The sequence below is a fragment of the Glandiceps talaboti genome, chromosome 7, assembly GCF_964340395.1.
Source record: "Glandiceps talaboti chromosome 7, keGlaTala1.1, whole genome shotgun sequence".
Taxonomy (NCBI): Eukaryota; Metazoa; Hemichordata; class Enteropneusta; family Spengelidae; genus Glandiceps; species Glandiceps talaboti.
In genome coordinates, this window is record NC_135555.1 from 522,501 (window position 1) to 536,787 (window position 14,287).

At 35.5% G+C, this 14,287-nt stretch overlaps 1 protein-coding gene across 1 annotated transcript in view; it reads right to left on the reverse strand.

Moving 5' to 3' along the window:
* LOC144437235 (GATOR2 complex protein WDR59-like) overlaps positions 1-14,287 on the reverse strand; it is a 50,051-nt gene that overhangs the window by 33,716 nt on the left and 2,048 nt on the right. Inside the window, exon 4 of the mRNA XM_078126137.1 lies at positions 13,656-13,741. Within this exon, the coding sequence (XP_077982263.1) occupies positions 13,656-13,741 (86 nt within the window). The remainder of the gene's footprint in view (positions 1-13,655; positions 13,742-14,287) is intronic.

A 14,287-nucleotide genomic window follows, 5' to 3' on the forward strand; every position in this document is an offset into this window, starting at 1 on the left:
TGAAAACTTCAGTTTCCTTACTTTATGTTAATTAACATCTATTTTGTAGTTCTGTTCACAGCATAATGTCGAGAGTTAATTTCTTAATATGCCTACGCAGGTAGAATATTATATTTTTAAATCATGGAAATAAAATACAAGTCAAGTTATGAGTTTCTACTCAATTAAAACTTGAATTCCAAACATCTAATCTATACATGCATAATTCAAAGCAAATTTCTGGCACAAGGATATTAATTTGGAACAAAACTGTTCAACAATAATCTCTATTTTGTCTGTTTTGTGAGGTGGGTTCTTATACCAGTTTTGGGCACAGATGTAGCTGGATGTGACAGGGAGATTTGATTTTTAATGAATACAAATTTACTGAACGACCAAACAAAAAACACATTGTCACACCATACTGTTCCCTGAAAGTTTCCATTTTCAAAAGCAAACGTTATTTAAGAAATGACAAGAATTACTGCATAAATTCTTTGACTACCTGGTTCATATAAACTCTCCACGCAATGACAAGTACAGATAGATTACATAAGCAGTAATGAATTGCAAACTGCAAGAATCCAGGGCATATTTTCATTCCTCATAATCATAATCATATTTTCATTTGTCCTGTTACAGTCTGAATATTCTTAACATTCTCTGCATAATGAATACAATCATAGAAATCATTCCATTCTGATGGTTTATATGAAAAACAAAGTAAACTTTTCCCTTGTCACTAGAGAGCAGCATAATACAAGACTGATAGTAGAGTACAAACATTGGATATACATGGCGCCCTCAAGTACATATTAACAAACTTTTGTTTTTATTGGTGGTAATAAAAATGTATTTCTTTCTTTTGTCATATAAATACCACAAGGAGCACCTAGTAATGTTGTCTCTGTTTCAAGGTAATGTGGACCATTTGAAACTATGATATCTCTAAATTACATGGCGAAAACAACCAAAGGACATACAAGTAGCACACAAATGGTTTCTGAAGGCTTATGTCCTTTCCTTGCAGTACAGTACACTACTATTCTGATCCTAATTACAGGGTTTTCAAACAGCACTCCTAGTGGTCAAACTACACAATCTTTTGTCTTTCTACTACATGTAATTCGAATACAGGTTCCACAAAAGGGCTCAGTGATCAGTAAAGCCTTCTGTAGATGCCAGTCAGACTCTAGAAAGAGAAAGTCTGGGGTCTTGTGGCTGCTTCCATAACCATATTTAAACCATGCTTTCCCTTGTACAGAGTGGAAGCTTAGAAATTATGACAGGACTTAATGAGAACATATTCATTGACAACAGGTTTTCAAAACACGATTTAATTCATCACGTAAGAACAGTGTTAATGATATTAAGTGTAATACTAGTAATAGGGATAATGTTAAATTTTCATAAATTAGTTTTGAAATGACTACACAGCCTTTGTCTCTATTACTATAATACAAAATGGAGTCACATATCAATTTATATTCTACAATAGCAAGCATGTCTGTCCAGATATTTGATTCCATTCAATTTCAACAAAACAATGGAACAACTTAATGACTGATGTCATGTTTATTTTGCAGGAAATAAAGTGAAAATGACCAATACGTTAGAATAAATCTATAATTATGAAAGTCTGTTTACTTGGAAATCAAATTAAAGTGATAATCAGAACATGTTCACATAATATATAAACAAAATTGAATGAGTAAGAAAAGGGGAACAAGACGTTTATCTTGTAGAATATTATCTTATAAAAAGTCTTTGAATTATTACAGAAGTTTTTGAATTATTACAAAATTTTAATTCAAGAAGGATTTTATACTATCAATGTCTAATGGGTGACATCTACACTTCTAGACAGAAATACAATAGATACTGGCTAAACTGCTTTAGTCCATATTGAAATACAATAGATACTGGCTAAACTGCTTTAGTCCATATTGAAATACAATAGATACTGGCTAAACTGCTTTAGTCCATATTGAAATACAATAGATACTGGCTAAACTGCTTTAGCCCATATTGAAATACAATAGATACTGGCTAAACTGCTTTAGTCCATATTGAAATACAATAGATACTGGCTAAACTGCTTTAGTCCATATTGAAATACAATAGATACTGGCTAAACTGCTTTAGTCCATATTGAAATACAATAGATACTGGCTAAACTGCTTTAGTCCATATTGAAATACAATAGATACTGGCTAAACTGCTTTAGTCCATATTGAAATACAATAGATACTGGCTAAACTGCTTTAGTCCATATTGAAATTATACAATAGATACTGGCTAAACTGCTTTAGTCCATATTGAAATACAATAGATACTGGCTAAACTGCTTTAGTCCATATTGAAATACAATAGATACTGGCTAAACTGCTTTAGTCCATATTGAAATACAATAGATACTGGCTAAACTGCTTTAGTCCATATTGAAATACAATAGATACTGGCTAAACTGCTTTAGTCCATATTGAAATTATACAATAGATACTGGCTAAACTGCTTTAGTCCATATTGAAATACAATAGATACTGGCTAAACTGCTTTAGCCCATATTGAAATACAATAGATACTGGCTAAACTGCTTTAGCCCATATTGAAATACAATAGATACTGGCTAAACTGCTTTAGCCCATATTGAAATACAATAGATACTGGCTAAACTGCTTTAGTCCATATTGAAATACACTAGATACTGGCTAAACTGCTTTAGTCCATATTGAAATACAACAGATATTGGATAAACTGCTTTAGTCCAAATTGAAAGTATAAGTAATATGTTACACATATAAAAGCTGATGTTGAACTCTATCAAATGAACATTGGTTATATCAAGTTTGTTAGACTCAAAAATAACATCGGTGTCTGAGTGACTCTGATTATCATAATATAAACAAGATCATATATTTTCTCTCATGGACTCTGGTTTTATATTTACAAATGAAAATGTCTACTCACAAAAGTCAAAAAAGATTTGTGGATATACTTCGAAAATTTTCACTGACATCCTGTCAGCATCGTCAAGGGTGTATTACAATGGGCTGTCATCACTGTAAGATTTGGTATTGTATACACTACACACTTTTTTAAAATAAAAATAGTAGAGTTTCCTTTTTGGAATCTATTTTCTTAAGTGACTACGTAGATTTCATCTGAATCACTCAGACATTATCAGTGTAATGACATTATGCCATTTGCCATGTTTTGGTCAGGTGACTACTACATAAAATGGAGTCAAGTATCAATTTCTATTCTACACCTTTAATCACTCATAAAAGACTGCCTACAATAAATCTTCAAGTCTAAGACGAAAGCTGCTGAAAATGTCTTTGAATATAATCTTGACATATTTACTCAATAAAATGAAAAGTTACAGTTAACTTCAGTCTTTGTACAGAAATCAACATGTTTTTAGTTTTTAAAACTTAATACATATTGTTTCTCCATCGTAGACAGGTTTGACAAAATATACATGTACTAACACTACCAGCTAGATACTAAATACGTTCTTTATCATCACGTTTCCATGAAAACTGACAAATAGTCTTACTTCATAGATACAATAAAAAGATATAAATGCCACAATATATACATTCAGTCACTTTTCTGACTATGAGACACATTCCTGTACAAATTTTACTTTATGCAATGTAAACACTTTTTAACACAGAAGTATGAATATAAATTACACATTAAGTTTTGAGATTTCTTCTGATCTGGACACTACCCAGACTTTGCATGTGGTGCCCTTGACTGCAGAGTGATTTCTTCTGATCTGGACACTACCCAGACTTTGCATGTGGTGCCCTTGACTGCATAGTACTCATTAGTCTGCGTTGTTGACTAGCAATAGTTGGCTTCATATATGACAATTGTTTTCTCAATCTTTCCTTTTTGTCCTTGTTTGTAGGACTATGTTTAGCTGCACGGTTTGTGACCCTATATTGCATAGGTCCAGTAAATACAATGTGATTGGTCACTGGTAGGTTAGAGCATCTAAGCAGTCTACGTGCTAACGGATTATTAACTTCATCCATCATTTTGAATAAATTTAGTAGGTAGGAGGCATTGTCAGGGTTGGGTTCTTCAGAAAAAAATGGTACACTACTTGCGCGGTCTTTCCAGTATGCTGATGAACAAGCACTACATCTATGACATTTACGATTGAAAGACATTGATAAAGCTGAACTTAATGGACGCATATCATCCTGCATTGCTTTATCTGTACTTTTCTGAAATGGAGACTGTATACTTGTACTTGGCATACCAATGGTGGGAAAAGACTGTGGTCTGCTAATTACACTTCGTGACCTGCTACCATATGGGTCAGCAAAGACTGACTGACGTGTGGAAGGTCTGACTACTGCACTTTTAGCTCTGTCACCATAGTGTGGTTCAGATTTTGCATCTCTGCTAGTCCTATGTTGATAAGGTGATGCTGGTTCACTGGAATAAGATCGACTCCATCCTAGCCTTGACTCATGTTGTCTCGAATGATGTCCATCTCTGCTGAAAGCACTCTCTGTGGTTCTACCTGAGTGTAGCTTCTCAATAAATTCCATCAACTCCTCATCATCTTCATCAGAATCAAAATCCGGCAAATCACTTTCATCACTGCTATCATCTTCATAAGTCAAAGTCACTGTCTGTTCTCTGGGAGTTGGAGCACTTTTGATTCTAGGACTACTACTGGACTGTGTCATGTGACAACATGCTCTCCCTGGACTTGTAGACACTTTCTGTTTGTCAATATCTTTCTTGGCATTATTAATTTGATAGTGTATAGACTTTAAATTCAACTGTTTTGTTTTTTCTAGTTCTGCAATCTTTTTTTGCAACTTCCAATCTTCATGATGGTTCAGTTTCAGAGCTTTTACTCCATGCATGCTGCTTAATGTGAAAGTGGTCATCTTTGTGTTTCTACTTCCAAGTGTAAATTATGCTACAGAGTCATCCACAATGAGAGAGTGACAATTTAGTACTGAAGATTTGCAAACTTAGAAATCACACCAGTTTTTACAGATAGACACGACTTTACAAACACTTGAATGCAGAACCAATGGTGAAAAAAAGTATTTTCATGTCTCGAAAAACTTTGAATCACTTGGCAAAGTAGACACACACATCCTTCAAAGTCAGACTTTACAAGTTTGTAGCTAGTACACTGAGCATCCCATAAATGGTTACAATGTAGAATACACATTGACTGCCCTATGTTAAACGCTGGAATCAGACACTCTCTTGTTGTTGCACACAGTGTATATTACAAGTGACTGACTTGCCTATCAATGATTACATACCACTGAAGTTCAAGTGCAGTCCAAATCTTTCATCACTTATTTGTCAATTATATGTGTTGCCATAGTGATGATGGAGTCTGTAGTTTTAAGTGCTACAACACAACACCTTAACACAAACAGATACACAGTCTTCCACAACTCGATAACTGCCTGATGCACAGTTGTACACAAATTGTTATCTTGTTTTTTTCACAGTACTTTGGCTTGAAATAGTTTCCGTTGTAATATATAGTTCTCAAACTTGACAGACAGTAGGTGTTGTTAGGTCCACAACATTCATTCCACTTTTTTGGCCATGCAGAAATTGGTAGAGTTCCTCTTACAAATATCTTGACCAGCTCACACTGGTACAATTCCAATATGGATATAGAGGTTGTTCACAAATGACGATGTTTACAATGTCTACAAATTAACTGCATGATAACAACAATCTAAATGATAACCCTGTACAAGCAGGCCAACACTCTATCATATGACGACTGCCAACTACTTCAAGTCAAAATCATACCTGATTTAAAGGTATGACAAAGTCCAAGTGCTGCTACATTTATCTCAAGAACCAATCATATTCACTGTGAAAGATTTCACTGATAAACATGGTCTCCACTCAGGCACTGGTCAACCATTTATACTGAGAGACTGTACAACATTACCAAACATAGATGGGTGGGTACAAATCATACAATGTTTTACACACACCAAACCTCTTGACTTCAATAACTTCTGATGAAATACAACAAGCAATCTTCATGTAGTAAACGTCACAACACAAGTAAAGATTATACCAATAGTTTACACACACATACACACCAGAACACAGCAGGCCAATCACTTCAGTTGACATACATACCTACAACAATACAGTTAATTTTTATGTGCAAAGGCAATGTGTAGATAACAGCTAACTGTTAAAAGCAACTGTGTACACATGAATTAGTAAGTGACATGAGTCTTTCAGTCTCACACTAACAAACAGGACAAGAGAGTGGAGTTTACCTTTCAGTCTCTACAAACAAACAGGACAACAGAGAGGAATTTACACAAATGATTGCTATACATAGTCACTATTTCAATGTGCCTTCAATTTCATTCTAATACTGACAAACACAACAATGCAGCTTAACATAGTTTACACAAATGGTGGCACAATGACCATTATTACTAAAGTGTCTTCATTCAAAAAACTTCTCTCTTTTCGTAACACAGGAAAGTCAAAGACTCTGTGTAAGCTTTGAAGGTGTAAATACAGAAGTGCCTGAATGGTGTAGTATATTTGCATGTTTTTCATCCCAAACTTTTATAGGTACCAAGAATATTTATTTCCATTTATGTACCATACTTATTTACTCCAATTTCAGTCCTGGCAGTGATTTGATTGTGGTTGATCTGCACTTATCAGTTGAGGTCAGTGGGCATTGCATCAGTATCGGTTGTCCTGGTAACCAATGCATTAAATGCTTTGTAAAGTTCTAAGGGATAGTTAGTCATGTTGTTTTTCTTAATTCAAGGATATCAAAATTTTAGGATTTATTGGTAGAGATGTAAACTGTGATATACAGGAGGTGATTTTTTTGACATTCCTTTGCTTTGTATAATTTGGAAGTGAGCCATGTTATGTTAAGTAGACCCACATATGGGAAACGTTTTGTTTACAAGAATTTGTCTAGTTTTAGTGCAGGTATGAGGGAGAGAACTTCACTTTTTACAAATTATGACACAAGTTATTAGTCCCTGACTGAAACAGCTATGAAAATGAATAAATGTGATTGACATTGGTACAAATGTTATGGCCATTGTTGTGACCTTATAAACACCCAATCAATACTCAAAGTACAATTACTGACATATCATAGTACTTCAAATATAGTTTATGACCTTTATGTGTTAACAATTGGTGGACAATAAGTAGTGTCTGACATGAAGGGTAATGAGGTACTAACACATAACTGTGTCACCTTTATATCTATGGCATGTTTGTTTGCTTGTTATCTGGACCAAGCTGACAGTACTGGGTACAGCATATATCCCACCCTTGTCCATACAGTCTTGCCATATTCAACGCTTGGAGGACCATCAGAAAGGGGAGGGGGTACAAATCCTGACCCCCAGCCCATCCAGTCTATCCAACCCTGGAAAGACCATCACCAATGGGGGAGGGTACAAATCCCCAACCCCAGCCCATCAAGTCTGCTCACACCCAACCCTTGGCATGAAAACACAGATTGGGGGTGTGGGGTACATAAATCCCCCATCCCAGCCCATCCAATCTCTACCCATCCCATCCTAGGTGTGGGGTACATAAATCCCCCATCCCAGCCCATCCAATCTCTACCCATCCCATCCTAGGTGTGGGGTACATAAATCCCCCATCCCAGCCCATCCAATCTCTACCCATCCCACCCTAGGTGTGGGGTACATAAATCCCCCATCCCAGCCCATCCAATCTCTACCCATCCCATCCTAGGTGTGGGGTACATAAATCCCCTATCCCAGCCCATCCAATCTCTACCCATCCCACCCTAGGTGTGGGGTACATAAATCCCCCATCCCAGCCCATCCAATCTCTACCCATCCCACCCTAGGTGTGGGGTACATAAATCCCCCATCCCAGCCCATCCAATCTCTACCCATCCCATCCTAGGTGTGGGGTACATAAATCCCCCATCCCAGCCCATCCAATCTCTACCCATCCCATCCTAGGTGTGGGGTACATAAATCCCCCATCCCAGCCCATCCAATCTCTACCCATCCCATCCTAGGTGTGGGGTACATAAATCCCCTATCCCAGCCCATCCAATCTCTACCCATCCCATCCCAGGTGTGGGGTACATAAATCCCCCATCCCAGCCCATCCAATCTCTACCCATCCCACCCTAAGCAGGCCAGACAGAATGGTGCTGTAGACAGAATTAATACCCCATCAGATCAGATCATGAAACCATACACAGTTGGTCGTGGTACAAGAACTTATTACTATACACAGTTATCTTGTTAGTATCATCCCTTCAGCGTTTTGATTTTCTAGAAGGCGTTATACTACTTAGCAGCACCAGCATACCAACTTTAATGGTGGGATATCAGTAATAGTTATACTACTTAGCAGCACCAGCATACCCACTTTAATGGTGGGATATCAGTAATAGTATTCCAATTGTATCAGGTATATTTGTATCTAATCATTCTTATGTAATTTCAAAGTTATGACTTGCTACTTTTATCCTTTTTTTTCTGGGGAACACAATTAGCACTATCAAATTTGAAGAGTAATATTAAAACATACTCCATCTATATCAGCTGATAAACAATGGATGGCTTAGTGTGATATGTAATTTATAATGATGTACTTTTGTGATGTACTTTTTGCAACTTTGAATACAATCTCAGCTGAATGATATTAATATTGTATCTAATCACAAGTTCTACAACTTATTTGTTTTTGACAGTTGTTATTGGCATTTAATACCTAGACCATCTGATTATGTCTCCCTGTATTAACATTGACAATTTAACTATCAAAGATTAAGATAATGCAATTGATTTTGGAATTTCATCAAAATCAGCTTAAGATAAAACAAATCTGTAGAGTTCAGTGCAGATACCAACTTAAACTTGTAAGTTGGGTAGGTTGGGTTTCTTGTGGGTTTTTTGAACAAATTTACTGTGATTTTCATAAGCAAGATGCATTTAAATATTTAGGTATTTGGTTCGACCCGTTACTATCCTGGGAATCGCACGTTAACAAAACTATAACCAAAATATCACAGAGACTAGGAATAATACGTCGTATCAGAAATTGTCTTCCGCAGCAAACAGCGAAAATGCTGATCGAATCAATGATACTACCAGTCTTTGACTACGGTGACGTAGTCTGGTCAAATTGTAATTCTACTTTATTATGTAAACTTGAACGTCTTTTAAACAGGGCGGGCAAAACTATTATTAGGTGTCCAATCAGAACGTCATCAACTAAAGTTAGGCAGACATTAGGATGGCCTTCTCTCGTTGAGAGACAGCAATTCCATTTAAGTACGATGGCCTACAATTGTTACCACGGCAATGTCCCCACATATCTACTTAACTGTTTTACCCCTCTTTCAGCCGTCCATAGTCATAACACAAGGCTTAGCAAAGCAAATGGTGTTTTCATTGCTCCAGCAAAAAATAACTATGCCCTACGAAAGTTCACTCACAGGGGTGGAAATACCTGGAACTCCCTACCAGACAACTTGAAAACAGCTGAAAACACTAGTATATTTAAAAGGCTATACAAAACCCACTACTTGGACGCTCAGCCCAAGTAGCCAGGTGCTAAAACGTCACCTGGTTTTTCAGCCAGGTACAAGAAGAGTTATCACCAATTGTCTTAGTTTCAGCTGTTTCTGTCCCCTTGTTCAGTCATGTAACTTTGTATTCATTGCAGCCGTATGCGAATTCTTTGTCACTGCTGTTGTGTGTTAGTTCACAATTCGCTCATCGAGTTTTTTTTTTTCTTTCTCGCATTAATTTATTGTGCAGTGTTTTGCTTTCGTTCTGTCTGAGCATGTGTGTATGATTTTTTTTTGTCCAGTGTGAGGGCCTCAACGGAAAGAAGTGTTTCACTTACTTTTGTACTGTAATACTTACTTGAGCTACCCTGAATAAACATATTTTATTTAAGATATCAAATAGAGAGTGAAATCTTGCATGATTACATAACACAATGATTGCAAAATCTTGACATTACAATGTTACAACTTCTCTCTCCTACACCCTGAGGTACTAGTTGTGTATCTCCATCGGTAATCACATTAATTTATTCACCTATTTAAATCTAACCAACAAAATTGCATTCAATTAGATACATATCTAACTCCAAAAACTCCCAACAAATCAAATGAATGGTATTTTTAATAGTGACATGTCTAAGTGTAAAATTCTATTTCAGGTAACATGAATTTAAAGATTAACTTTCAAATGACATCAAAATGAACATATATTTGCCCTAGGAAAATTAGGAGACTCCAGCTGGAATCTAAAATGCAAGGTCAAAACAGCAGCAGTGACTACAACAGTAACTACAGCAAAGCAGTAGCTTTGATACTAGAATACAGGTATGGTATACCTGATAATACTAGAATACAGGTATGGTATACCTGATAATACTAGAATACAGTATGGTATACCTGATAATACTAGAATACAGTATGGTATACCTGATGATACTAGAATACAGTATGGTATACCTGATAATACTAGAATACAGGTATGGTATACCTGATAATACTAGAATACAGTATGGTATACCTGATAATACTAGAATACAGGTATGGTATACCTGATAATACTAGAATACAGTATGGTATACCTGATAATACTAGAATACAGTATTGCATACCTGATAATACTAGAATACAGGTATGGCATACCTGATAATACTAGAATACAGTATGGTATACCTGATAATACTATAGTACAGTATGGTATACCTGATAATACTAGAATACAGGTATGGTATACCTGATAATACTAGAATACAGGTATGGTATACCTGATAATACTAGAATACAGGTATGGTATACCTTATAATACTAGAATACAGGTATGGTATACCGTATAATACTAGAATACAGTATGGTATACCTTATAATACTAGAATACAGGTATGGTATACCTGATAATACTAGAATACAGGTATGGTATACCTTATAATACTAGAATACTGGTATGGTATCCCTGATAATACTAGAATACAGTATGGCATACCTGATAATACTAGAATACAGTATGGTATACCTGATAATACTAGAATACAGTATGGCATACCTGATAATACTAGAATACAGGTATGGTATACCTGATAATACTAGAATACAGTATCGCATACCTGATAATACTAGAATACAGTATGGTATACCTGATAATACTAGAATACAGGTATCGCATACCTGATAATACTAGAATACAGTATGGCATACCTGATAATACTAGAATACAGTATGGTATACCTGATAATACTAGAATACAGGTATGGTATACCTGATAATACTAGAATACAGTATGGTATACCTGATAATACTAGAATACAGTATTGCATACCTGATAATACTAGAATACAGGTATGGTATACCTGATAATACTAGAATACAGGTATCGCATACCTGATAATACTAGAATACAGTATGGTATACCTGATAACACTAAAATACAGTATGGCATACCTGATAATACTAGAATACAGTATGGTATACCTGATAATACTAGAATACAGTATGGCATACCTGATAATACTAGAATACAGTATGGTATACCTGATAATACTAGAATACAGTATGGCATACCTGATAATACTAGAATACAGTATGGCATACCTGATAATACTAGAATACAGTATGGTATACCTGATAATACTAGAATACAGTATGGCATACCTGATAATACTAGAATACAGTATGGTATACCTGATAATACTAGAATACAGTATGGCATACCTGATAATACTAGAATACAGGTATGGTATACCTGATAATACTAGAATACAGGTATGGCATACCTGATAATACTAGAATACAGTATTGCATACCGTATAATACTAGAATACAGTATTGCATACCTGATAATACTAGAATACAGTATGGCATACCTGATAATACTAGAATACAGTATGGTATACCTGATAATACTAGAATACAGGTATGGCATACCTGATAACACTAGAATACAGTATGGCATACCTGATAATACTAGAATACAGTATTGCATACCGTATAATACTAGAATACAGTATGGTATACCTGATGATACTAGAATACAGGTATGGTATCCCTGATAATAATAGAATACAGTATGGTATACCTTATAATACTAGAATACTGGTATGGTATCCCTGATAATAATAGAATACAGTATGGTATACCTGATAATACTAGAATACAGGTATGGTATACCTGATAATACTAGAATACAGTATGGTATACCTGATAATACTAGAATACAGTATGGTATACCTGATGATACTAGAATACAGGTATGGTATACCTGATGATACTAGAATACATGTATGGTATACCTGATAATACTAGTATACAGGTATGGTATACCTGATAAGTATATGTTATTTGCCAAATACCATTCCATATCTTGCTGGGAGAGGTAATTTTTTCTGGTATAACGGAGAGCCGGAGGCGAGCCGTTATACCAGAAAAATTACCTCGAGCAGCAAGATGTGGAACAGTATTTGGCAAATAACATACTTATACGTCACCTGCGACTATGAATTCATTTTTGAATGTCTAAAAATGCTGTTTCATGTTAAAATAAAATCACTTCCGCGTTATACTGTTGAGCGTAGTATCATGCACCTCTCTGAGAACTGTAATGCGGTTGTTTACATGTCAGCCTTAACTTTATCGTCCAATCAGAGTGCGCGTTTGCTCAGTAGTATGACGTAATGTTTACTATTTGCATATCACTCAGCGATATATTCAAACTTATAACCATCAGCTGAAAAATGAGTGCGTCTTTGTTTTGCGTACTGTATTCCATTAAATGTACATAAATGTTCGCGATATGCTTTGTTGTTCTAGTTAAGCAAAAATTACACCCTCTGTGGTGGTAGTTTTCATATCCTTCATAAATTTAGGAATTCATGTTTACGATCGTGTGACGACCGTGTGTTTGCCGTCACTGGACTTTCACGGTTCGCGGTTGTGTGTGGAATTTTTTACTATTTCCCTGTGACATGAAAAGTACAGTTCAAAGACTTGTTGCAATGTATACAACGATGATATTTTGTTCGATTGACCACAAATTTGGCATTGGAAATGCTGGTTATAGCTCGATCTCTAGTTGTCTGCTAGATTTGTTTACAAGGGGACGTGCAGTAATCACGTGATACAACAAGCAAAAATACGGCTGTTGGTGAAAAATATGCCTGTGTATCTGCAGGGCTCTCGACCAATCAGAATGCGAGATTGGTGACAGGTGACGTATAATACTAGAATACAGGTATGGTATACCTGATAATACTAGTATACAGGTATGGTATACCTGATAATACTAGAATACAGTATCGCATACCTGATAATACTAAAATACAGTATGGTATACCTGATAATACTAGTATACAGGTATGGTATACCTGATAATACTAGAATACAGTATCGCATACCTGATAATACTAAAATACAGTATGGCATACCTGATAATACTAGTACTAGAATACAGGTATGGTATACCTGATAATACTAAAATACAGTATCGCATACCTGATAATACTAAAATACAGTATCGCATACCTGATAATACTAAAATACAGGTATGGTATACCTGATAATACTAAAATACAGTATGGCATACCTGATAATACTAGAATACAGTATGGCATACCTGATAACTCTGGTGTGAGATTTAAGTGAGGTTTGTGGAGATCCCTGGCCAGCATCCCAACTCCATATATCAGCACACTGGTTAGACTAAAGAGTATGAAAACAAACAAACAATAATATTTACTGATTTATCTTAATTTTTATTGACAATATTTTTCATCTATCACCCACCTTATTGTTCTGTACCCTGCCTTTTCATTCTATCACACTGGATATACATATCTGATACAACTGTAATATCTTATAATTTAGATGTCTGTAAAGTTTTATATATACATGTATAATAGAAAGCGTTACTGCTAAGAAGATTGTCTGTGACATTTCTGAATTGCTTCAATCATAACACACCAGGATTCACTATATTTTACTGGTGTGTGTATGTTTGAAAAAGAAAGGTACGAAATACATTGCCGTTGGTGGCGCTCTTCATTTGACAAGCACTGAGCACAAAGTCATATACTAGTATATAGATATAACCTTAGTACATAATTTTGAATCAATTTCCAGATAAGGTATACATTTCTGTAGCTCTGAAAATAATCTATAGAAGGACTTTCACTAATGAACAACAATTTGAAACTGTTTTAAAGAAGTACTGGTTATGCTAAGCAAGCAAATACAAGCACAAAATCT